The 26,021-nt window shown below is 44.5% G+C and overlaps 1 protein-coding gene across 7 annotated transcripts in view; it reads right to left on the bottom strand.

Annotated features, from left to right (window-relative positions):
• MACROD2 (mono-ADP ribosylhydrolase 2) overlaps positions 1–26,021 on the bottom strand; it is a 1,034,078-nt gene that overhangs the window by 111,360 nt on the left and 896,697 nt on the right. For all 7 annotated transcript variants that reach the window (XR_010302823.1, XM_064146159.1, XM_064146160.1 and 4 more), the window contains one exon: positions 2,472–2,553. Coding sequence is in view for 6 of the 7 variants with exons in the window: in XM_064146159.1 (XP_064002229.1) it covers positions 2,472–2,553 (82 nt within the window). In the remaining variant the exon portion in view is untranslated. The remainder of the gene's footprint in view (positions 1–2,471; positions 2,554–26,021) is intronic.

The following is a 26,021-nucleotide window of genomic DNA, read 5'->3' as shown; positions in this document are numbered from 1 at the left end:
ACTGTGCTCCAGCCCCCTCATCAGCCTTGTGCCCTTCTCTGGACACATTCAAGCACCTCAACATCTTTCTTAAATTGAGGTGCCCAAAACGGGACACAGTACTCAAGGTATGGCCTAACCAGTGCTGAGTACAGGAGCAGAAGGACTTCTCTGGTCCTGCTGGTCACACTACTCCTGATATGGGCCAAGATGCCATTGGCCTTCTTGGCCACCTGGGCATACTGCTGGCTCATGTTCAGTCGGCTGTCAACCAGTACCCCCAGTTGCCCAGCCTTCATGCCTCTCCCTGTGTCCTCCAAGGCTGAAGATCTAAGTGACTGCTATAAAGGCATACTGACAGTCTGTGGTGATACAAGACATCAGCATTAGCTATCTCCTGAATCACTGACTGCGGACCTCACCACAGAAAATCCTTCACTGACTCAGGGAGAGGTTTAGGTGCTTAATTCCATCCAGATCACCTGTCAGGAGTTGCTCAGGTCCTTCTGGAAATTCACATGATTAAGGCACATTAAAACTGCTATTCAAAACCACTAGTCATGAAAAAATTGGTAGGAAGCTGATGAGAATAGGTCCTATGCTTTTTTACCAGTCTACACCAGTCTAGACTGTGGCTGCCGAGAACTAAACCATCATTCTCTGGACAGCTGTCTGTATAAGCATTGGATCAAACCCTTTGCATAGTCAAATATTGGCAATCCACTGGATTTACTGTGCCTTACATGTCCCCACTGCAACCACTTCTCTACTGTCACACAACAAATTTCCTGTTCTAGTTCAAGCAAAAAAAAAAAAAAAGTCGTCAAACATTTCCATGCATGAGAATCAATCTACTCTTAAATCTATGTTACAGCTGATCATTTAGATAATGTAGTCTAATGCAATTGGTAAGTCTTTATACAGCATGACACCCAACCACACAGGTTCTCTGTAGACAGCAGTTCGCCGATGTCAGCTTTTAAACCCCCCCGCAAGAGAAATAAACCTCCCATTGTCCTCTTTTCCCCTCTGGGCTTGCCAAGCTTCAGCTGTGAAGCATCTTCATGTTACTCAGGCCCTCAAACCCAAGTGGATTTTACATTAGTAACAACAATCCTAGGCTTTAAGCCACCGTTTTAAATGCCTTAATGGTGAAGGTGAGCATTAGCACTTTAATGTGTCGACAAATTGACACCGTAGTTTCACTCTTGCTTAATCTGAAGGGCAGGGACAGAGCCAGTCACAGCAAGCAGGGCACTGCTGCTTTGTCCTGTGTGCTGGGGTACACGGCCAAAAACATAAAATCACACAATGAATGGATTAGACATGAATGTAGTCTTTGAAATGCGTGTTCATTGTGCCCCAGACAAAAATATTATTAAGCAGTTAGGCACCATTCTACGCTGCCTGAATAATTCAAGACACCTTCAAGTTTCAGCTGCCAATCATCACAAAGTGGAGATTACGAAGTTGTCTGCAAAAAGCTTTGTTCTAGGAGGTGAGAAGCATCGCCATTTCCATACCCCCAGCCACAGCAAAAGTGAAAAGTTGCTGTGGCTACTGTGACAGTACAGTCCTGTGGAATTAATGGAGACTCACAACAGACCAAAGCTCTGCTTGCTATTACTCAAAGGCCATTCGACAGACAGACAGCGAGCATGGGGAGTATTTAAGTGACTGCCATTTCTGCAACGGGCAATAAAACAAAATACTGAAATCTGGATCTTGTCACATATAGCAGGACTGATGTCATAGAAGACAAAAGAAAATAGCAGAGGGTTGAGGTTGATAAAAAACCCCAACACAGACTTCTAACGATATATGATCCAAATAAATCACAGGCATGTGGGAAAGGGGGATTAACAAATTTACTATCCACCAGGTTTACTTAAATTCTAGAAAGTAACCTCCTGTGTGAAGCTGTAAGATGAATGGCTAACATTTCCCAAGTGCTCCAGTGAGACCCATCTTTCTCCCATTCATTCTTGCACAGGGACAGCTCAAGTTTAAAGTTCTCATTCAGACACAGTTGGGCTCTAACCCCTGTGGTATCTTTTCAGACCCAGAGAAACCCTACCAGCATCGTTAATGAAAGAACAGAGTGCGTACAAAGTGCATGGAAAAGCAATATGCACTAGGAGCTATATACATTAGTGCAAATCATTTGCTTCTTGGAGGCAAGAGAGCCAGCGCCAAGCGCCAGGTTGCAGAAGGAGATAGGGCTACAGCAGGGAATGAAACAGCTAGCTGTGCTAAGCATACAAAAGCAGGCCTTGATTTTGCAGAAGCAGTATCACAAGTAGTTTTACCGGTTCGACAAATTCTGAATGTCTGCATTTGTCTGGGATCACAGCCTCTATGTGCAGCCGGTGTTTAAAGAAAGTTCACATTTTAATATCTGGCTGAGGCAGGGAACGAAGAAAGGATGCCAACTGTTGTCTTTCTGCTGCATTGTTCTTTCAAGTCAGATGGCACTCGGTTACTACACCTACCTAAGGGGAAAATCTCGCCCATTTTCTTCTTGAAAATCTTGTAGTCGACCTCCAAAAAGACGCAGAAGATGATGCGATCCACCTGCAAGAAACAAAAATTATTCACAGTGAAATGACTGCAGCTGTAAACATTGGTAATGGTAGTTAATAAAGGCAAAGAACTTTTAAGCCAACGTGCTTTGACGCTCCGGGCACGCCAGAAAACATCACAGGGATCTGTGTTTTGACTTTATTGTGCATCTGTGTTGTAATTTATAAAATAACATTTGTAAGTGCAGCTCACAACTGTATTCTTTGTTAACTGCCTCCTGTTTATGCAAACCACTCTTGAGCACAGTATAAATGATTTTTGGCATTCTAGATGAGTACTGGGATGCAGTGTTTGATGAAAGAGTCACACGGGGAGCTTCTAATAAGCACAGAAAAGAGTAAATGGGTAAGCAAAGAGCTCCTTTATTCTAACCCTTGTCCGACATACTATTTGCAAAACCATTTAGTATTTTAAAATGGCTTTAAAAGGTTTCATGTGGTTTTAATTTACATGAAACCACTTACTCTTGCCATAATACAAGCAGAAGGCAGCAAACCCAAAAGCTGATTAGATGACAGGTAGCACATGGAGTAAATAAAACATTTAATACGCCATCTACTTAGCGAGGCTAAGCGTATCAACGGAACCACAGCCCATAATGTACTGCACCACCCACCAACAATCTCAAACACATTGTTTGGAAGATCATTGCATGTGAAAGCATTTTGTAAAAGAGATGGAGGAAAGAAAAAACAAACAAAATAATAAAAAACCCCCACACAATAACAAACCAACAGATTTCAGCGCCTTTAGGGCTGAAAAACACCCATGCTGGACTTCACTCTCTAGCCCTGCTATTTCTTTGTTTTATCTGTTTGCACAGCCCAGCCCAAATTGCCCCTACAGCCAAAACTCAGCTCCAGGAGAGAGCTATGGAAGTCAAAAAGATCCTCCTACGGCTGAGCTGAGGGACCCACAACTGGTAATCAAGTTTTCCTCTGAAGTGCATGAGAGCTTAACCAGAAAGGGATGAAGCCCAGGCAAGAGGAAATTCAGCATCTTGGCTGGCATTATGCTGTCCTCATGTCTCCATGGGTAATAAGCCGATCTGCTGCAGCAGAGCTCCTCAAGAGCGCCTTTGCACATGCTAGAAACAGCACCAGACTCTCCCCCTGCAGGGAAACCGACGGGAGCAACACTCTCCAAAAATTGCCTTCTTTCCCTTATCTTCAGTAGAAAATGTCGTCCTTTTGCTAGAGCTGCTCTTCAAAGCAAAGTACAAGTCAAAGATACCATTATGCTGAGCAGCTCTGGATGTCATTTTAGGGCAGTCTGGTAGAATACAGAAGGGAATAAGAGCAGGAAATAATAATTTATGCTGGAAAATGCTAGTAGCTAGCAAGGCCATCTCTGAATCAAAGCTGACTACCAAACCTGAAAGAGGAAATGAAATAGGAAATATGAGGCTGAAGGCACAAGTTATGTGGGCATTAAGGAAGGAAGAGGATTGTGAGCAGGAGAGAAAGCAGCAGGGCAGAGCTTGGGCAGACGCTGCTTGCTGGGAAAGTGGATTGGCAGATTTGTGAACAAGAATCACAAAATCACAGGATGCATTGGGTTGGAAAAGGCTCTCGAAGGCCTCCTTGTCCAATGCCTTGGGTTGAGCAGGGACACCTCCAACTACAGCAGATTGGTCAGGGCCCCATCACGTTTGATCTTGAATGTTTCCAGAGATGGGGCCTCAAACACATCTCTGGGCAACATGTTCCAGTATTTCACCACTCTCATTGTAAAGAACTTCCTCCTTATGTCTGACCTATATCTACTCCGCTCCTATTTAAAACCACTGTCCCTCATCCTATCACTACAAGCCCTTCTAAAGAGTCCCTCCTCAACCTTCTTGTAGGCCCCTTTCAGATACTGAAATGCTGCTGCAAGCTGCCTCTGGAGCCTCCTTTTCTCCAGACTAAACAGCAGATATTTGAGCATTACAGGCATAGGCCAAATCCATGAACCAGGACAGCCAAAAGAGCAAGGATGGAAACTCAGAAACCAGGGGAGGAATGATATTCCCACACATAAAAGTTCTGAGTCATCTTCCTCTCTCTATACTCTTGTAGTCTCTGCTCTAAATGCTACAGATATTTCCTGCACTTTACACAGATCAACTTTGTCAAGGTGCTCCCTTTACTTTTATTTATTCTGTGCAGTTGACAATGATAAAAATTCTGCAACCCAGAGAATCTTCTACTACTTTTTAAATTCCTTAATTTAAAGATAAGGAACCTCTCTGGAAACAGCAGACTATTTCAAAAATTTCTAGCCTCCTGGCTGCATACATCCTATGTATAAACCTGTTCAGTTCTTCCTTGGTGTGAGAAAAAGCGCTCTATTTTTAAGTATGCATAAGATACTGTGATGACAGCTGAAATCCTGTGTTTATCTGATTGAATGGCATGTGTTGGCAGATAGTAAATCCGAAATTAAACCATATTCTATCACGCTGCCAGTCATTGACTACTTTATCTAACATCCTCAGTTAAAATAACTTGGAATTAGGTATGGAGAGTAACCCTTGTCCTCACTGTTCCCATTCCAGCTACAATAAGGAAAGGTTTAATCCCAGTGGCTCCAAACGTGCCTTGCCTGCTGCCTCACAAAAGCTCAGCAGGCCTTTTGGGATGCACACTTACGAAGGCTGTTCCTTATTCAAAGAGGAAATCTCTCTTCTCATGTGGTTAGGAAGTGCCAACTCCATTGGATATTTCATGCCTCCTCTTTGCAGAGGGCAGGGAGTAGACCCCCAGAGACCTCCCCAAGCACGCCCAGGGGGGCTTGAGCACCTTTTGTAGGTGCCCAGCTCCTCCACAGCTGACCAGGCAACACTCAGCTAGAGCGGAAGTTTAAAGGAGCTGCAAGTTGAAAGCATTAAAGCTCATCCTTGATTGACAGCTCTTTTTTGGAGGCCAGTATTAAAATCAAGCATCCCCTGACAGAGCCTGATTAAATTCTGCTCGCTTCACAGCTATGAATAGGTGGATCAAAGAACCCCAAAATTAAGAGTGCCGCAGCTCAGGAAGAAGGGAGTTAAATTGCACGAGCTGCTCACTTCAGCAGGCAGCTGCACAGCCTTCAGGCTGGGACTACATTGATTTTTAAATTTGTATTTCTTTTTTTTTCTTTGGGCTCTGCTCTCCCTGCCAGGCCCCAGTTCATTTTGAGGGGGTTACCTTCCCAGGGGCTTTGTTAGCTGCACCTGACAAGGATCAGTTACCTTTTGGGGCTCTGTGTGGCTCACAGGGCTCAGACTGGCTTGCAGCAGAATGGACCCAAAGTCAGTCAATAATGTCAGGATTTTACAAGAGTACAGCCAAATCTCATGAACTAAAAACCCCTCCAACTGGGTATAAAAGCACTGTTGGTCTTAATAGCAGCAGTGCTGATCTTCACACAAAGAAGCTAGCAAAAACATTTCCTCCTGGGTTTTGTTCAATGAGGTTTTGGTTGGTTGTTTTTTTGCTCCAGTGAATTTGGGAGCACTTTTAGTTTCTTAGCGTGTTAATGCACTTCTGGCTAGTTTGTTCACGGAATCACAGAATGGTTTGGCTTGGAAGGGACCTTTAAAGGTCATCTAGTCCAAGTGCCCTGCAGTTAGCAGGGATACTGACTACATTAGGTTACTCAAAGCCCAAACCAACTTGACCTTGAATGATCCTCTCCACCTCTCTTGGCAACTTGGGCCACTGTTTCACTACATTCCTTGTAATTTTTTTTTTCCTTATCTCCACTCTTTCAGTTTGAAATCACCACCCCTTGTCCTGTTGCAACAGGCCCTGATAAAAAGTCTGTCTCCATCTTTCTATAGTCTCCCCTAAATTACTGAAAGGCCACAATAAGGTTTTCCTGGAGTCTTCTAACTTCTTTGAGCTGAACAACCCAACTGTCCTCAGGTTTTCCTCACAGGAGAGGTGCTTCAGCCCTCTGCCAATTTTTGTGGCACTCCTCTGGGCCACAAAGAAAAGCCCTGTGTGAGGCTGGGGCAGGTGAGCACTGCACCATCCTCTCAGCATGGGAATGATCAAAAGCTGCTGAAGGTTCCACAAACTATACAGCACAGCTGGGAGCTCAAACTCCGGTGGCAGCTGAGTCGCACTAACACATAGACACCACCCACCAGGAGACAGCTCTGCCCACAGGAGGCAAACAGAGCAAGACAGACATGCACCGCTTGAAGGAACAGTGACAAGCCTTGCCATATCCAAAGCCATGATCAAACAAGTCTGCTTACACTTGCTGGCAACTTTGCGCTATCTTTTCATGTCTTCTTTTAAGAGGAGAAAAAAAACCCCAACCCTGCTTTCCCAAGAGACTAAAAGCACACACCGAGTTCACCTTAAAGATCATCTAGTTCCAATCCCTGGCCAACGGCATGGACATTTTCCACTACATCAGGTTGCTCAAGGCTTGTCCAGCCTGGCCTTAAGCACCTTCAGGGAGGGAGCATCCACAATCTTCCCGGGCAACCTGTTCCAATCTCACCACCCTCACTGTAAGGAATTACTTTCTAATATCTAGTCTCTTCTGCATTAAATCCATTCCCCCTTTTCCTATTGCAGAACTAACCAGACTGGAAGAGACCTCTAGGATCATCGAGTCCAACCTATCACCTAACCCTTCTCATTAACTAAACCATGGCACTGTCTCATCCAGCCTCTTTTTAAACTCCTCCAGAGACGGTGACTCCACCATCTCCCTGGGCAGCCCATTCCAATGGCAAATCACTCTTTCCATGAAGAATTTCTTCCTAACAGCCAGCCTAAACCTGCCCTGGTGCAGCTTGAGACTGCGTCCTCTTGTTCTGTCATGGTTGCCTGGCAGAAGAGGCCAACCCCTGCCTGACTACAGCCTCCTTTCAGATAGTTGTAGAGAGCAATGAGGTCTCCCCCGAGGCTCTTCTTCTCCAGGCTAAACACCTCCAGCTCCCTCAGCCCCTCTTCACAGGGCTGTGCTCCAGCCCTCTCACCAGCCTTGGTGCCGTTCTCTGGACACATTCAAGCACCTCAATATCTTTCTTAAATTGAGGGGCCCAGAACTGGACACAGTACTCAAGGTGTGGCCTAACCAGTGCTGAGTACAGGGGCAGGACTTCCCTGGTCCTGCTGGTCACACTATTCCTGACACAGGCCAGGATGCCTACAAGCCCCTGTAAAAAGTCCCTCCCCATCTTTCTTGTAGGTCCCCTTCAGGCACTGGAAAGCCAATAGGAGGTCTCCCCAGAGTCTTCTCTTCTCTAGTCTGAAAAGCCTCAATTCTCGAAGTCTTATCTCAGCTCTTTTGCTGTGGCCTCTGTGAGGTTGCACATTTCCTGTGACTCAATTTCCCTATCTGTTTAGAGGGCTACAATGAGGTATTGCCAAGCACAACCCATGGCACATGCCAAATGCTGCCACACGTGTACCTGTATGCACACCCAAGCGCCAAGTTGTACATATATGGGAAGATTTTAAGTAGAAAACTGATCAAAAGACCTTTTAGACTATATTCTTTAAGGAGTGTTTCCATGCCATTGCCACCTTGTGTCCCAGCAAAATAACAGCTTGAAAAGAGAATAAACCCAACTGCATTTCAGCACTCCCAAGTGCTTCATGCATACCCCCAGTACCAAGACATTTATCCAGCAAGCAATGACTGCTTTTTATTTTATGATGAGTCTCATCACAATTTAAATCCTACAAGAAAATACACAGTAGAAAACCAGTGCTAATCTGTAAAAAAATGTTCCCCAATCTCAAATCAAACCCATAGTAAAAAAGAGAATGAAGCAGCTCTCTGCTCTTTGTGTGTGTAGTGAATCCATTTTACATAATCCCCTTTACCTGACCCCACCAGGACCTATTGTCATACAATGATAGTGAAAACCAGAAGCTTTCTATGACAATTTTAGTTCATCAAACGTTCTGTAGACTTAATTCAAAACTCAGTGAAGCCAAACAAAGGCTTTTTATTGACTTCAGTGTGCTTGGATTGGCACCTATACTCTGCAACACTGGAAACAGCATTTGCCTCCAGAAGAATTATAAAGTTCTTATGATGCTCAAATTTAATTACCCAAAATTTTCAGATGCTTTCTCAAACATCTGTAGCAGTCACAGTTCAAAGCTGCTTGCATCCATTAAGACTACAATGCCTGTAAGGAAGAAGCCTTGAACTTCAGCTGTGCTGCAATCCCACATTTTCTGTCTGTTTGGACTGCAGCTGCTTAGGCAGTGCCATTGACCTTCACTGTTTGACAGGACCTAGCTTGTAGACACCAGCAGAAACAAGGCCACCTAACTCAGGTTTCCAAAGTGTACTCTCGTGGAATCAAAATCCTAGGCGTGGGAAGCAAAGAATAATAAGGAGGAAGAAACCTTTACTGCACCACAGATCAGGCTGTGAGCGTCCTAGCTGTCCTAGCTGGTTCCCTCACACTGTATAACATTTCTTCTGATTCTCTGGCAATGGTTGAATTTGATGCTCTGAAAGCCACATCTCTTTCTCTCTCTTTCTTACTGTCAGGGACCTCACTTTCCATCCTTTTCCCTTCTGGTTTTCTGACAGTTACTCCCTGATCAAGACCAAGCTGACACATTGAACTGACTACATCCAGAGCAACACTTCAAAGAGACCAACATCTGTTTCTGCCCCCTTAAAGTACCGGTAAATGATGCTCTTGATGATGCTGATAGTCTCCCCTTCAGCCTATCCTCTGCCCAATCTGATCCTCCAGTAATCAACTAGCAGATGGAAATACCCGCTTTGTAAAATAACACAGGCATCTGTCATAGCCCTCGCAGCAGCTGTGCGTCTATCCACTTTGCCAGAGCCGCTGCCTTTCCTAAGCACCACACACATCTGTCCAGCTGTCCAGCTAGCAGTCTGCCTGACCAAAAGGAAAGAGCAGAGAGGACTGCATCCCACTTGGGAATGAGCTGTGGTGGAGGCCAGAAGTTTTCACATGATCCTTCCAAAGGTGAGTGCTCTGGGCCCTATAAAAACTGCTCATTTCACAGCACTGTAAATTGAAGTTCACCCTCCTGGTACTACTACTAATTTCACAGAAACTATTAAGGCATAGAGCCTAACTGACTGTCTGCTCTTTTTGGCATGACATCATGGTCTACAATTGCAGAATTACTCTCAAAAAGAACTTCAGTCAAGTATTAATGGCAAATACAACACTTTGGCGCCATTTCCATCCTCATAACAAGATTTAAGCGAGGCAGAGGTGTTAAACCAGTGATAAGGTGAATTTGACAATCAGTGAACTGTGTGATGATGTTCACAAAGCAATTCACCTAGCCTTAAGATCTTTACACCTGGCCCAACTTCAAATCCACTGCAGCCCTGTTTATTTGAACTTGCAGCCACCCAAAAGAGCCCAGCTTCGGGCAAACAGGCAGTCTCTAGATCACCTTTCAGTCCTGCCGGTGGAGGCAGAAAGTTGTGCTCTCTCAGGACAAAGCCCTTGGGTTTTCATTGGTTTGAGTTTTGAAATTCTTTGATTCCAAAGTATAATCCTAAATAAAAATCCACTTTCCTTAAACCTCCTGCAAAGAATGATATTAATGAAGCATTATGATATCACATCAAGAGCAAATACCTGCTGAGGACCAGCAACTCTTACTTAAGCCATCACATTACTTTGGCAGTCATTGAAAGAAAAAAAACTGAAATAAACTACAACTTATTTATTACTTATGCTTATCACAAAAAGAGTGGAACGTTTTCTACAATAGTCTGAAGTTCAAAACCAGAAAGTTATAATTAGTGCTTTAATATCCTATTTCATGACAAAAAGCTTGCTTGAAGTGCAATATAATTCAAAGTCCAAAGGCAACTCAAAATCAAACCAACCTCCAACAAACAACATCCTAAAGGAGCAGTGCAAAAGGCTTTGCAGCAATCTCTGCCTCTAAAACAAAATGCAAGAGATAAATTTAAAGCACAGTCAGAATGTCTGTCCCTAGCTATTGTGCCTGCTCCTACAGCTCTGCCTGTACTCAGCAGATGAGGACAAGCTACTCCCTGTATCACATGGGTTCCAGACACACCTACAAAATCACATCTATCAGCATGGCACATGCCTACTTCCATATTGCTGATACACCATAACACTTTGTAGTGAAGAAGCACTTCTACCCAGAGAACTCATACACAAGCAAACATTACAGTTTTGTGATAGTTCCAACAAATAGTTCTGACAGTTCCACCTCCAAGTGGAGATTTGCTGTGTTCAAAGTCCCAGAGAACAAAAGCAACAGAACTAGACCAGGAGCCTGAGATTTTTTTCTCTTGTCCTCTCTTAAGTGAAGATACTACAGAAAAGAACAGAGGGGGGAAAAAAAAAAAGAACAAGAAAAGAAAGTTCTATCAATGGTCACAAGCAAAGTTCACAAACTTCATCGCACACCATCAGATTTCCTTTCCTCTGGCACATCCTTTCACTACACTCATATAATGTGAGAATCATAATGGTAATTCTTTTTCTCTGATATATTGGGTGTTTCTAAAGCTTACTTATTCTCCTCCTGAGATTCCACTCTCTACTTTCAATACCTTTTTAATACAGAATAAGGACAGGTAGAGCTTTCCCTTTTGGACCTAGCGACTCTTTGTGCTGAGCTGTAGCTTTTCCTTTGTATGAACAAAGTACCTGCCAGACAAGCAGAGTGACTGTTCTAAAGAAGCATCTGGATCTAGCACAGGAAATCATGACAAAATCTTCTGAGGAATTTACAGATGGTCAGCACCAAAACTGTATTGTGCCTCAGTTGCTTATATACTGCATGACTACATAGATGCGTAGAATAACAAAGAGTTCTCCTCTCAGCCTTCTCCTCTCCCAGACTAAACAACCCCAGTGCCATCAGCTGCTCCTCAAAAGGCCCATTCTCCAGACTCTACCAGGTTCATTGTCCTTCTCCATGCTAATACAAACACATCACAGAGTCACAAAACTACAGCGCACTAAGGGTTGGAAGGGATCTCAAAAGATCATGGAGTCTAACCCCCTGCCAGGGCAGGAGCACCTAGAGCAGATCATGCAGGAATGCATCCAGGAAGGTTTTGAATGTCTCCAGAGAAGTAGACTCCACAACCTCTCTGGGGACATCCCATTCGAGTGTTTTCTCACCCTCCACTGAAAAAGTTTTTTCCCACCCTCCACTGAAAAAGTTTTTTCCTTATGTTCACATGGAACCCTCTATCCTCCAGCTTGCACCTGTAAAATAACCAGTAATTAATAGTCTACATGTGGTTTGTTTGAGCTTTTCCCCATCAAATAAAAGTTTTTTCAATGTCCTTAAAGGTGAAAAAATCCTGCAAAATCAGCCTAGGTTTTAAGGCAACACCTCAGTATATTTCTTCTGGTGGTCACTACAAGTCGTCAGGAAAGGGGCAAGAGAGTAGTTTAAAAATGCGTTTGTTTTCACCAAGATATCCATCAATCTGCACAATCCACTTCTATGCCACACAAACACGATGATACAAAGCCCATTCATCTTTTCCAGCTTAATACCTACTGTCCTTTGAAGATACATGTTTGGAATATCTGAAGGCGACCTCCATTTTTCACAGTTACCACTCATAGGGCAGCTGACACAGCCAAGATAATCCTGTATTCAGCGAATCCGGGGGAATGAATGGATTCTGATGAATGTAATTTGCTATCTCGGTGACAAATGGCAAATGTGCAGAGAGGGTATGCATACAAATATAACTGTCTTAAATAAGGGCTTGGGAAGGAATATCTGAGAGGCAGTTCTACTACGACTCTGCGTTTTGGAGGAGATAAATCAACAGCTTCCTTAAAGTTATCATTACATCCTCATTGTGGATCTCCGCTGAATAAGATGATACTGTGGCACACAATCAAGCAGGGCATTGTAGTTCCAAAGGCCAACTTTTTGCACCACGTTTTTACCTTACAGCATACATTTTTTTCAGTATTGTTTTAGGACAATTTTGACTTAAACGCCCCCAAAGACCTCCCCAAAGAATTATGACCATCCTAAGCCTGGATGTCTGGGCATCCAGTCTGTGGTAGATTAATCCCCAGAAGATGTGATGTTCCACTAACACCAAAAGCTCTTTGCTGGATCCCCTGAGGCTGAGGTGTCACTTTGGAAAAATTCTTGCGTTCTTGACACTTTCAGTGGTTTTCTTGTAGTACCATCTAATATCTACCAATGCAATTCCCACTCCTTCCCAGAGCCTATGGAACAATCAGCACTACTTGCACACAGCCCAGCACCCAAGGGAAAAAGGATATGCTTAGCTTAAAAACAGAAACATAATCTCCTCCTTGCCAACATCTTTGTGGCTCCTGCAAATTCTGAATATAAAACAGTCAGGCAGGCTTTAAAGTCACACAGAGAGACCATGTGATGGCACCTTCAGGCAGGTACAAGTAATTTAGGTTTGAAGGCTACAGCCAGTGTCAGGAAGAGGCAAAGCTGCCCAAGGCTGAGAAGCAACAAAGGGGACAGTCACTAGTGATGTTCCCCAGGCCTTGGTGTCGGGGCCAGTTCTCTTTAATAGCTTTGTTAGTTATCTGGACAAGGGCATGGAGCACACCCTCAGTATGTTTGCAGATGTCACTAAATTGGGCATGAGTGTTGATCTGCTTGAGAGAAGGAAGGCTCTGCAAAGGGATCTGGATAGGCTACATCAATGAACTAAGGCCAGCTGTGTGAGGTTTATCAAAGCCAAACAATGAGTCCTGCACTTGGGTTGCAACAACCCCATGCAACATTTCAGGTTTGGGGCATAATGGCTGGAAAGTTCCCTGGAGGAAAAGGACCTAAGATCAACAGCATCCTGGCCTGTATTAGGAATAGCATGGACAGCAGGAGTAGGGAAGTGTCCCTGTACTCAGTCCCAGTGAGGTCAGTGGCCAGTTTGGGGCCTATCACTACAAGAAGGACATTGATGTGCTGAAGCATGTCCAGAAAAGGACAACAAAGCTGTTGAAGGTTCTGGAGAATAAGTCTTGTTAGGGGAGGCCAAGGCAGCTGGGATTGTTTAGTGCGGAGAAGAGAACACTCAAAGTGTCACAGAATCACAGAATGTCCAGGGCTGAAAGGGACCTTGAATGCTCACCTGGTCCAACCGCCCTGCCAGAACAGAATCATCTAGACCAGATCATGCAGGAATGCATCCAGGTGGGTTTTGAATACCTCCAGAGAGGGAGACTCCACAACTCCCCTGGGCAGTCTGTTCCAGTGTTCTGTCACCTCACAGGGAAAATAATTCCTCCTCGTGTTTACATGGAACTTCCTAGGCATCAGCTTTCACATCATTGCTCTGGAAGAAGGTTGTAGTGAGGTGGGGGACAGTCTCTTCTCTCTAGTAACAAATAACAGGATAAAATAAAATGGCCTAAAACTGTGCTGAGGGAGGTTTAGGTTGGATATTAGGAAAAAAATATTTACAGAAAGGGTGGTCAGGCTTTGAAACAGGCTGCCCAGGTTGGTGATAGTCACCATCCATGCAGATGTTCACGAAGTGTGTGGACATGGAACTTCAGGACATGGTTTAATGAACCTGGTGGTGTTAGGTTGATGGCTGGAGTCACTGATCTTAAAAGTCTTTTCCAACCAAAACAATTCTATGATCCTATAAAAAGTGTTACTTAAGTATTTCCATCCAAAATGGACAGATGACTCCACACACAAAATTAGGCATCCACCTAGAATCTGGAATATTTCACCTTAAAAAGCTTTGCAAGGTACATGATTTGATGTAGAAGTCTCTGGAAACCTCATATAACTGAGAGCAGTACCTGAGGGAAGCTCTCACTGGATACTTCCATTTCTTGCCAGGGCAATATGTTCCTTTAGCATTCTCACCTTCATCCTACATTAACATTCACAGTAGTTACTCTTTATCCAAAAGCTGATGACTTCAGAGGGGTTTTGAATCAGTGCAGTAAGGCATTTCCCACCCCATAGGAAGACAGTAGCAGCACTTTAGATGCCAAATTTGTCCAACCACATTTCCAAAAACCCAACAAGTGTCCAAAAAAATGCATTTCTAGGGTTGAAAAGTGCTCGCTTAACCTGTGTGAGCAGCACTACCACTGCACTTGGCTGCAGTGTATTGCAGGTTCTCCTCCCCAGAACCTCCATATATTCTCTGTTCTTTGAGGTAGAACATAGGTATGGGTAGCACTGGTGTGGACAGTTCATCAATTATTCCACTTTGAGGGGATTTTGCCTCCTGTAATGGAGGCAAAATGAATCCTAGAATCAACCAGGTTGGAAGAGACCTCCAAGTTCATCCAGTCCAACCTAGCACCCAGCCCTAGCCAGTCAACTAGACCATGGCACTAAGTGCCTCATCCAGGCTTTTCTTGAACACCTCCAGGAACGGTGCCTCCTCCACCTCCCTGGGCAGCCCATTCCAATGCCAATCACTCTCTCTGTGAAGAAGGGGCAATATACATGCTGCCCAGGTATAAAAGAACAATATAGACACTGAGTTTGCAAAACTCTTAATTCAAAAAGTTTGTTGTAGATAGAAAAGAGCCTTTTAATGAAGAAACTGCTTTCTCAAGAATAAGGGTACCATCGCATAACTTGAAACAGCTCTGAAACCATTCCTCGTACTAAAACCTGGACTGAATCTCATTTATATAAATATTACCTTATCTCTCTCCTTGAAGAAAATGGTTTATGATTAGTTATCTGTCATTCATAGATCAAATTAAATTCATTAATGAAAGCTACTAAAGACCATTTTTAAAGGACAAAGGCTTATACACTGTATGTCTCTCATTCTAATGCTAATCTTTTTTGCCATCAGGAAAAAAACCAGCCTGGCAGAAGAGGAAGTTATTAAATTTCCAGTGCTGCTGGAAAGAAGAAAGAAACACTTCCATTCCCAGGATGCTCACTCCACTGGTTCTTTCCAAAAAAAAAACCAAAGATCAGCTCAGGATCATTTGCTCAGTGCATGGCAGAGAGATGCCACAGAAAGCATATGTAAAAAAACAGTCTATATACCTCCTCCCTACCGGGGTGAATAGTCCTAAAGGACATAAAAATGGGCTTAATGTCTGTCTGCATTGCAGCCAGAGGCGGGAAAACAGGACAAAAGAAACCCAGGCAGCTTAGCTTCTTTGCCTGCCAGGGGTTTCATGGGGACCTGTCCCGGGGTAGGGTATTCGCCCCCATTCCATGGAGGACAACAGCCTGTGGGTTCTGCCATTTCTGTGTCTACCTGGGTGATTGTGTGGTCAATGAGACCATTACCCTATGAGTGGGGGTGAACAGGGGAAGAGGTGCAGGTGCTCACTCACTTGCCTCGCTGGTCTGCCTCTCTCCCGCCCGTCGCCTCCGCCGCCTCAAGCCACCTCTGCCAGCAGCTGATTCCCCTTTGCGGCCCACGGGGAGCTTGCCTCGGGACTTTGGTTGGATATTCTCCTGCCTACGTTTTGGGCCACGGACATTGGGACTAGTGAGTATTCTCCGTTCTTTGTTCAAGCTGCTAAAGGGTTTTAATCAGCCTCACAGGCGGCGAATTAAGCTGCCAGAGTCTCTATCAAAGGCATTTTCTGAAACCTCTCAGAATTGCATTGTGCACTGACATCCTGTGACACAGTGCTGCTAACCGCCTCCAACAACTGGTGTGGAGAGCTGCAAATAAGTGTGGGGGAATTAGTTTGGGTATATTAATAGCTATTTCATCACTTTTACATCTACCTTGCTGCATTTTACCCCAAACTCAGACTTCAACTAGTCCCATTTACACCACCTACAAAAAACCTGCCCTTTCTTCTCTTTGCAGAAAGTCAGTTACAGTCACAGCTTCACCCCAGCCGTGCCTGAGACCCCTAGGTGGGTACGACAAAGCAACTGGTCAGGACACACCTTGAGTCCTGTGTCCAGTTCTGGGCCCCTCAATTCAAGAGAGATGTTAAGGTGCTGGAGTGTGTCCAGAGAAGAGCAACAAAGCTGGTGAGGGGCCTGGAACACAAACCCTATGAGGAGAGGCTGAGGGAGCTGGGGTTGTTTAGTCTAGAGAAGAGGAGGCTCAGGGGTGACCTCACTTCTGTCTACAACTACCTGAAGGGAGGCTGTAGCCAGGTGGGAGTGGGTCTCTTCTCCCAGGCAACCAGCAACAGAACAAGGGGACACAGTCTCAAGTTGTGCCAGGGTAGGTATAGGCTGGATATTAGGAAAAAGTTCTTCACAGAGAGTGATTTCCCATTGGAATGAGCTGACCAGGGAGGTGGTGGAGGCACTGTCCCTGGAGGTGCTCAAGAAAAGACTGGATGAGGCACTCAGTGCCATGGTCTAGCTGACTGGATAGGGCTAGGGGGATAGGTTGGACTGGCTGATCTTGGAGGTCTCTTCCAACCTGGTTGATTCTATGATTCTAAGAATGACTGCAGAGTGATGAGCTATTTGCACAAGATTTTGCGACGGTTGATTCCCAGCATCCTGAAAGAAGCCAGGCATCTGCACGACCTAAACGCAACCTCTGCAGCATTTATTGCCATTCAGAAGGGAGATCAGGAGGAGCGAGCAGCGAGACAAGAAAATTTGATGTAAAATACTTACTCCCCAAGAACTCAAGAACTTGAGCCGGCGCCTGGGTCAGCTCAGGGAACGGCTGCACTTCAGAGCCTGCTTTTGGGATATTTGCACCTGTGAGAGTCTGGGGTTAGTAAGGAAGATCTGTGCTTGAGAACAGATGTGATTACAGTTCTGGCATGTGAGCTCGGTCTGCGATTCAGCCAGAACGTCCTCACATGAAAGGTCATTAAACCAGCCTAATACAATTGATGAATGTCCTCCACGGAAGGTGCTGCAACTGTACTACAAGTTGTTCGGGGGGGGGGGGGGTAAGAAATCCACTGGGACATAAATCTATCAACTATATGCCAACATTTTTCACAAGAATTGGGAAGGGAAAAAGACATTTGACTCCAAGGGATCACTTCTAAATTAATTTTAATAGCTGGTAATCAGCTGACATCTCTCTGAAATAGCCAGCAGGTGTTTCAGTGCTTTACCAAGTCTCGATATCTAACCCTGGCTACAGCCATTCCAAAAAATCCATTTTCTGGTCAGAGCTCTGCTTTGACACCTGGAATGCCAGTGGTGGCTCTTAGTGGTCTGCAACTCCTACCACCAGTGTTTTTTCTTTCTGTGGCAGATCATGGCACACAAGCTACAGACAGGAGTAAGCACAGGCTTAGGTTTGATTAGAAAGGGCAAGAAGATCTCTTATTTATGACACACTGCTATCTGCAGAAAACCTTCACTCGATCTACCTGTTCATCATGAGAGAAAAAGCATCTAAATTACTAAGATGCTGTTCAAAAACAATTGAGAGCATTAGGACAATTTATGTGAGCTGCTCAAAGGTACTGATGCATATAAAGTCTCCCGAACCGTTTACTGTCAAAATGTCAATGCTAAATGCACAAAAATGCAACTTACTTTATGTCATTAATTAACTGATGTTTGCACAGCACTTTGAAAATGCAAAAGCACTTTGAACACTGAGAGCTAAGCAGTATTATTTTTGCTCATGTGGACTCACTGTATGAATCATACATTATAATCACCTCTTGTGGAAAGTAGTTTTGGTCCACAGCCAAAACCTAACGTAAGATTTAGCACTTCTGCTCAGTAAAGCATCTGTAAATGGTCCTGTTTGTCTTTCAGCTGGAAATCTTCTGCAACACATTCTTTACTGAGCTCTTCATGGTATATACCAGGTATAAGGAGCCTTCACAGCTTTGTAATCAATGTTGTACAGCAAGACAACAAAGATTTTATCGTATTATGATTTGCCCAAAACATTCAAGCTCACTCATGTTAGCTGTGACTTAACTCCCTCCAGTTAAGGCAACAGCCTTAATGGATATAATACAGGACTGGAATTCCCTTTCACCTTTGTGAGAGCTGTAACTCTCAAACTATTTTGTGATCTCCTGATGAAAAGCACTATGTAAGAATGAGACAGTATCATCATTCTCCATTCCCAGTCAGTGATTTGATCACCTTTATTTGGGCTTCCCTCCACCCCTTACCATTGTGACTGAGGAGATGCAGTGACCTGAGTTTTCCTTCCCAAGTGAGAGCACAGAGAGCTTTCACAAGGTCACATTTTATACCTCCAAGTACGCCTGTTACACCAGCTTTGAAATAAATACACTTGGCTACACTATCTTTGCACAAAATTGCTTCTCCACGATCATGGTCATGGGGGAAATCCAAGCATAAAATAACTAGAAACAAAAAACCCTTCACCATTCTGATGTTCTGATTAGTTAACAGGAATGATGATGAATTACAGCTGGCTTGAGTACCACCTGCAGTCAGGTCAGCCTTACATTTCCAGAGGATCTGCCCTCTTGGCTGACCTGGAGGGGATATGCTTGCTCCATCATTGTTACATCTCTGAAACCAGGAGATATTTTATGCATGTCTTGTATTTGTTCAAAAACACGTCTATCCATAACATAAATTAGCCCATGAGGGATTAACCTGGCTAAATTTTTTTCTTCTATGAGTCTGTCTGGATGTTCAGATTAAAAAAGTTTTACAGGACTTGCCTGCGATACACCAGATCCACCTGCTACTGCCAGCCACCCTCCTAGACCCTCAATAGCTGATAAATGCATTTCTTCAGCACCAGTATTTTATTGAACTAATGAAGAAAGAAAAACAATAGTGGGAACATATCTGATGTGGTTACAATTGATCTATAAAGCTTGGATCTGTTCTATCCAGCTGAAATAGAGCAAGCTCATACACTGGCTCACAGCACTATGTGGCCATGCAGGGCTTGAATTCAATTTGGCAGAGCTGCCAAGCTGGGCTCTGGAAGGGCCCCATGCTCAGAAGCAAGAGGTGCACCCACCCTATTGAGAGAGAGTTGAACTGCTGGAAAAGTTGCTTCACACCTGCTCTTACCCTGCCTGGCTCCATGGTGAGCTCTCACTCTTTCCCTCTCACACAGCGACATCTTTATCTCATTTTAGCTAGACAGAAAAAGGAAAGCACACAGAGGGCAGAGGAGAGCTAGCCACTGTGAATGGAACCATCTGGCCCTGATGCAAGTTAGTGTAGCTGCAGGGGAGCTACAACAATTTACAGCAGCAAAGTCCCCTGTCTGGCACCTCACTTTTGCACAGCTGCTTTCCAGGTTCAGTAATTCTTGGTGTTCAAAATCTGTATGTACAGTCATGATCCCAGATAGATACATTATTCATTAATAATAGCCTCACACTATATTCTCCACTGCTGTTTAATCTGATGTAGGTGAAGGGGGAAGAAAGAATAAAAGCACATCTCATGTTGTAAATAAACCATTTCAACTTAACCAACACCCATAACAGACGCCAGCCAACCAGGCACCTCTTTTCAACAGCTCCTACTGATTCCCAGTTCTCTGCAGCCTCAAACACCAAGAGGACAGGAGTCCATGGTCTCACAGAGTAACTTGCAGCACTTTTCCCCACCACACAGCCAGGATCTGACTGTAACACATGCAGAGGCAAGCAGCTCTATTCAGATCTGCTACTTCTGACTTCACCTGCACCTACTCATAGAGCATCTGCAGAGCTGATCTCAAAGACAACTCCATCTGATGTAGCTTCTGACTAACCTTCAGCAGTCTCATGTTTAAATCCATGTGGCTTGTCCTCATACTGGCATTCTTCATGATTATAAAAAATTATTCATAGATTCCTAGAATGATTTGACTTAGAAGGGACCTTAAGGTTCATCTAGTTCCAACCACTCTGCCATGGGCAGGGACACCTTCCACCAGACCAGATAGCTCAAGCCCTCATCCAACCTGTCCTTGAACACCTCCACAGAGGGGGCATCCACAACATCCTTAGACAACTTGTTCCAGTGTCTCACTACCCTCACTGTCAAGAATTTCTTCCTAGTATCCAGTCTAAATCTATCCTCCTCAAGCTTCAATCCATTCTCTCTCATTGTACCACTACAAGCCCATGTAAAAAGTCTCTCCCCAGCTTTCTTGTAGGCCCCTTTAATGTAGAAAGCCACTGTACGGTCTCCCTTAAGTGTAGAAGGTCACTGTATGGTGTCCCTTAAGCCTTTTCTTCTCCAGGCTGAACAGCCCCAGCTCTCACTGCCTGTCCCCATAGCAGAGGTGCTCCAGCCCTCTGATCATCTTCGTGGCCTCCTCTGTACCTGCTCCAGCAGTTTGATGTCCTTATGCTGGGGACATCAGAACTGAATGCAGTAGTCTAGATGGGGTCTCACGAAAGCAGATCATGTAACAGCCACCTAAAACCCCACACTCCTGGATGCCGTAGCTCACCACCAAATTTTATTTCCACAAGTCTGCCGCGCTGGATGCCAATCTGAACATGGCTAAATCTCTGCAAAGCCAAACCAATTTGGTCACATATTTTCTTTATAAAGTATCTGCTCCAGGGCTGTGGTTTTTATGCCAGGTTTCAAAGCAGAATGACTGTACACAGTTAAATTACAACCCTCTAAAATGTGGATTTGTAATACATATAATGGAGGTCCCATAACTGTAACATTTCAAATGTGACATTCCTACAAATGTCAGCTTTCAAGGGATGTTATATGACAGGTTTGAACTGCCACTCGATCCATGGCAAGGGAAGGAAGACTTCCATTATTTTCCAATTATTGTACTTCTTCCTCAGTAGACTTCTCTGCCTACTAATAGGAGGTCCCACTGGAGTGATAGATGAGAGAGATCCGTGGGACTAACACAGCCTTTGAGTGTGTGCCTCACTCTGTCTGCAGAGCTGAAAATAAAACTCTTGCTGTACATGACATATTTACATCCTTAACCACCCCAGATCATGACAATGGCTTAAAACCATGTCACTACACAAGCCAGTAATTGTGGCTATCTCTTCTGTCTGAGTTTTTAGGAACTCAGGTCATGTTTTCATTTGTGCTTTTCAACTACAAAGACTAAAATATATTAAAAGCACATACATACAATAGCTTAAAAAGATCTGTCTGTGACTTGCTTGCCTCAGTGTTCAGGCTTTGAGAAAAACATCAAATATCACAAGAGTTGGCAACGATGCAGACTGTGCTATCTATCTGTTCTTCAGATGCACAGGAATAGCAGAAGACCACTGAAACAGAGGCATATGACCTAGCTGAAGCCCCCGATATGATTTGCAGGGTTGCTCTGGCTCAGACCTACTCATACTGAACTCCTCAGAGCTCTTTTGAATATGAGAGGCCTCAGGTCAGGTTTTCTGTGAAGGCCCTTGCACACTTCTGCCTCCACACAGGAGAACAACAGATCACATCCCACCTGCCATTATCTACATGTAAGTGCCTCTGCGTGCCTATTTTCTCCTCACTGTGCTGAAAAGGGGAGGCAGTATTTTTTTTTTCCAGTGAAATGGGTCATCTTCCCATCTAACATCCAAAAAAGGGCTTTGAGGATTTGAAGCAGAGCAGAAAAAAATCTCTGGGAATAAGCTTCTTTCCTGCTGCACTTTTCACAGAATCACCGAGGCTGGAAAAGACCTCTGAGATCATCTAGTGCAGCCTATAACCTAACACCACAACATCAGCTAAACCATGCCATCAAGTGCCACATCCAACCTTTTCTGGTGACTTCACCATCTCCCTGGCCAGTCCCTTCCAGTGCTTAATCGCCCTTTCTGCGTTGGCCACAACAACCCCAAGCAGAGATACAGGCTGGGGTCGGAGTGGCTGGAGAGCAGCCAAACAGAAAGGGATCTGGGGGTGCTGATCGATACCCACCTGAACATGAGCCAGCAGTGTGCCCAGGTGGCCAAGAGAGCCAGTGGCATCCTGGCCTGCATCAGGAATGGTGTGGTCAGCAGGAGCAGGGAGGTCATTCTGCCCCTGTACTCTGCACTGGTTAGACCACACCTTGAGTACTGTCTTCAGTTCTGGGCCCCCCAGTTTAGGAGGGACACTGAGATGCTTGAGCGTGTCCAGAGAAGGGCGATGAGGCTGGGGAGAGGCCTTGAGCACAGCCCTACGAGGAGAGGCTGAGGGAGCTGGGATTGTTTAGCCTGGAGAAGAGGAGGCTCAGGGGTGACCTTATTGCTGTCTACAACTACCTGAGGGGTGGTTGTGGCCAGGAGGAGGTTGCTCTCTTCTCTCAGGTGGCCAGCACCAGAACAAGAGGACACAGCCTCAAGCTGCACCAGGGAAAATTTAGGCTTGAGGTGAGGAGAAAGTTCTTCACTGAGAGAGTCATTGGACACTGGAATGGGCTGCCTGGGGAGGTGGTGGAGTCGCCGTCCCTGGAGCTGTTCAAGGCAGGATTGGACGTGGCACTTGGTGCCATGGTCTAGCCTTGAGCTCTGTGGTAAAGGGTTGGACTTGATGATCTATGAGGTCTCTTCCAACCTTGGTAATACTGTGATACTGTGATTATCACGTGAATATCCAACCTAAACTCCCCCTGGTGCAGCTTCAGACCATGCCCTCTTGTCCTGCCACTAGTTGCCTGGGAGAAGAATCACAGAATCACACAATGTTAGCAGCTGGAAGATCACTTAGTCTTATCCCTCTGCCAGAGCAGGATCTCCTATACCAGATCACACAGGAACGCATCCAGAACATGACCCCCACCTAACACGTGTCCCAGGATGTACTGCCACCCAGACATGTGTTTCTAGGCTTCATTTCCCTGCAGAGCTCTTGCACTGGACCCTGTAAAGCAGCACTATGGAATATTACCAACAGAGAGGACCTGCTGCAGCAATGCTGCCGAGCACAGAAGCAATGTAGTACATTTGGATGTAGCTCACACTCAAAAAGCCACCACTATTATAACCCTCCCTTCACTAGGAAAGGAGTGAAAAGAAAACTCCAAAGTAATCCTGACAGGATCCTGTCTTTGGCCTTGGAAGACTGCTGTGGACCTTTTGGTATGAGGTTTCAACCTGCCCTTCAAATTCACCTGAAGAGTTAACTTCGTTGATGCTGACTGTTGCAGACTCCTGTGAGCATGTTCTGCCTCATGTGAGAGCCCATGGCTCGAGGTGGTGAGTGGGGAAGCGCTGTGGACAGGATTCCTTCAGTCAGGATCTGCACTTCTCAGCAAGCAGCCTAGCCATGGACAGGTTTTAAAGCTTGCTGCTAAACACATTCCAGCAACGGAAAGCAGCTCTTAAAAATATTTCCAATCAGATGGACTGAGAAGTGTCCTCTGTTGAAATGAGACAAGTATACAAATCACTGCTTTATGTTGTTTTGACTTTGTTTTTTACCCTATCATAATATTCAGAACCATCTACTTCCTTTTTTTTATTCATGTTGTGTTTATTTAAAAGGTTCAATCTGACTTAATTCTGAGCACTTTTGATTGTGAAATGAGGTTTTGTATCAGTCTTTTATGTGCTATTCTTTTTCTTCTTCCCTCCCTCCTCTCCCTTATTTTTCTCCTGTGAAGCCAGGCTACAGCAGCTCATCAAAAGGAAGCAAGGCGGCCTGAATTTTATCCTACTGTTATTGTGATATAGCTGCAGTGGGCAATCTGATCTCATCAAGAAACAATTGCAGTAAAGACATCTAAGTGGATGTCACAGCTCTGCTGAAAGATAATAAAGTGAAATGAACCAAAAACCCAATCTTTCCAATACAAATCACATAGTTAAGTTGCAGTGATATGCAAGCAGGATAGGAGTTCAGGAGGAAGGAGATACAGTCGGAAATGCCCAGCTAACACTTTTATATTGTTTTTAACCCATTTGGTGAGTGCATAATTAAGGAATTTACAACATTAAAACCCGGAGCCGTTGTGCAGCACCACACTAAATAAGACAATCAGTAACACGGGAAATGGTGAATTACACTGCTTTCCACTGCAGCTTGAACTACTGTCTCCTAAGATAAACACTATTGATTGCTTTTAAGCTTCCTCTCTATTAGAAAGACTTCTAATTTTGGGAAATCAATAATAAAAGATAGAAGAAAATCCGAGATTCTCTCCACATAAGTCCATAAACAAGAAAGGGCAGAACCTGACATTAAATTGGAAGCTTGTCGCTGATTTGCAGGGTGGAGGATTTGCCCCTTGGGCCACGTTCTTCTTCAGCGCCGAATCTGCATCAGCATCCACAAATGATTGTTTTAATTGCCTAACAGAACGAAAACGTCTTGCCACACGTGTTTCGACCTGGGTTGGTGTTTTGGTTTGCTTTTTTTCCCCTATTTTCCAACCTCAACTCTGTCTATGGTGCCTGAAAATTAACTCCTTAAGTAGTTCTACAAGCACCTTTTCTTTTCCAAAGCAAAGACCTTTCTTAAAGACCAAAATAGCATCAGCTTTCAAGCTGTGAGGTCCCTTCTACATCTTTTGTCTACTTAACAGTAAAGGAATGGCGCGATGGTGTTGAATTACCAATGCTTATGTGTTGGGAGGCTGCTTGGATGGTTGCTTGCTGGTGAGGTTTTTGGGGGGAGCCTGTTTCGAAAGGCACACAGGACAGAAGCCCAACAGACACCAAATCTCCGCGAACAGATATGTACAGAACACTCCATAAACCACTTTTGGGCAGACATTTTGCATTATATACCATGCAAGACGCCCAATGCTCCTTCCAAGAAAAACACCAACACCGACTGAACGCGGGCCAAGCATTTTCTCATTAGCCTGAGTAGAGGTTAGGCAGGCACACAGCATTTTCCCCTTCTGTTTTCCATTTACAGAGACCACTCCTAGGCATATTATACCTAACACACAGCTGGAGCCTCTACAAAGAAACAGTTGTGGGTTCTGCCCGACTTTTGCTGCTAAACTCCTGTCTGCTTGGAATTCAGATGATTTCCTCGGAAACTGGCGAGGTTTACCATAATGTGACACTGCTTTTCTTACAGGCTAACAGGGAATGGCCACCGAAGGCTGGTATTAAAACGGTAATTTCGCTGGTGACTCCCTTGTTAAAGCAATTACCTGTGGCCATTATCTAAATGCATGGCTTAGTCTTTGATGGCAAATTGTTTAAATAAATAAGAGGGAACAAACCCAGCCAGGAGATAATTGCGTGGTTAACCCTATAGGTGACAGTGCTCCGAGAACGGCAGAGGAATTTTTAATAATCACAAACAGATTAATAGCTTGGAAAGCAACAGGGGATTTTCCATTCCACAGCAATGGGATTTTCAGCAGACCCAAACCAGTTCTTGTCTAAGCAGAAGTGTGCTTATCTATATCCATCTCCCCTGATCGCCTCACTTCTCACCATAAAGGGAAATCAATAAGAGGACTTGTTATTCAGAAGTGTCTCAGGAGTCAAGCACTGTGATTTCACCTCTAATCCTGCAGGAATCTATTTCCAACAACTACAGCTCATCAAATGCAACAGGCACATTGTTTACAGTTGCTTTGCAAAGCCTACAATACAGGGAAGCAAATAAAACCAGACACGGGGTATCCAAGCTGACCTCCTGCCTCTGGCTCTGGCTCTTAGTACCAAGGCTGGTTGCACTAGAAATAATCCT

The sequence above is a fragment of the Pogoniulus pusillus genome, chromosome 7 (assembly GCF_015220805.1).
Source record: "Pogoniulus pusillus isolate bPogPus1 chromosome 7, bPogPus1.pri, whole genome shotgun sequence".
NCBI classification, from domain to species: domain Eukaryota; kingdom Metazoa; phylum Chordata; class Aves; order Piciformes; family Lybiidae; genus Pogoniulus; species Pogoniulus pusillus.
Note: the sequence above shows the minus strand (reverse complement) of the source record. Positions and strands in the feature narration are given on the sequence as shown.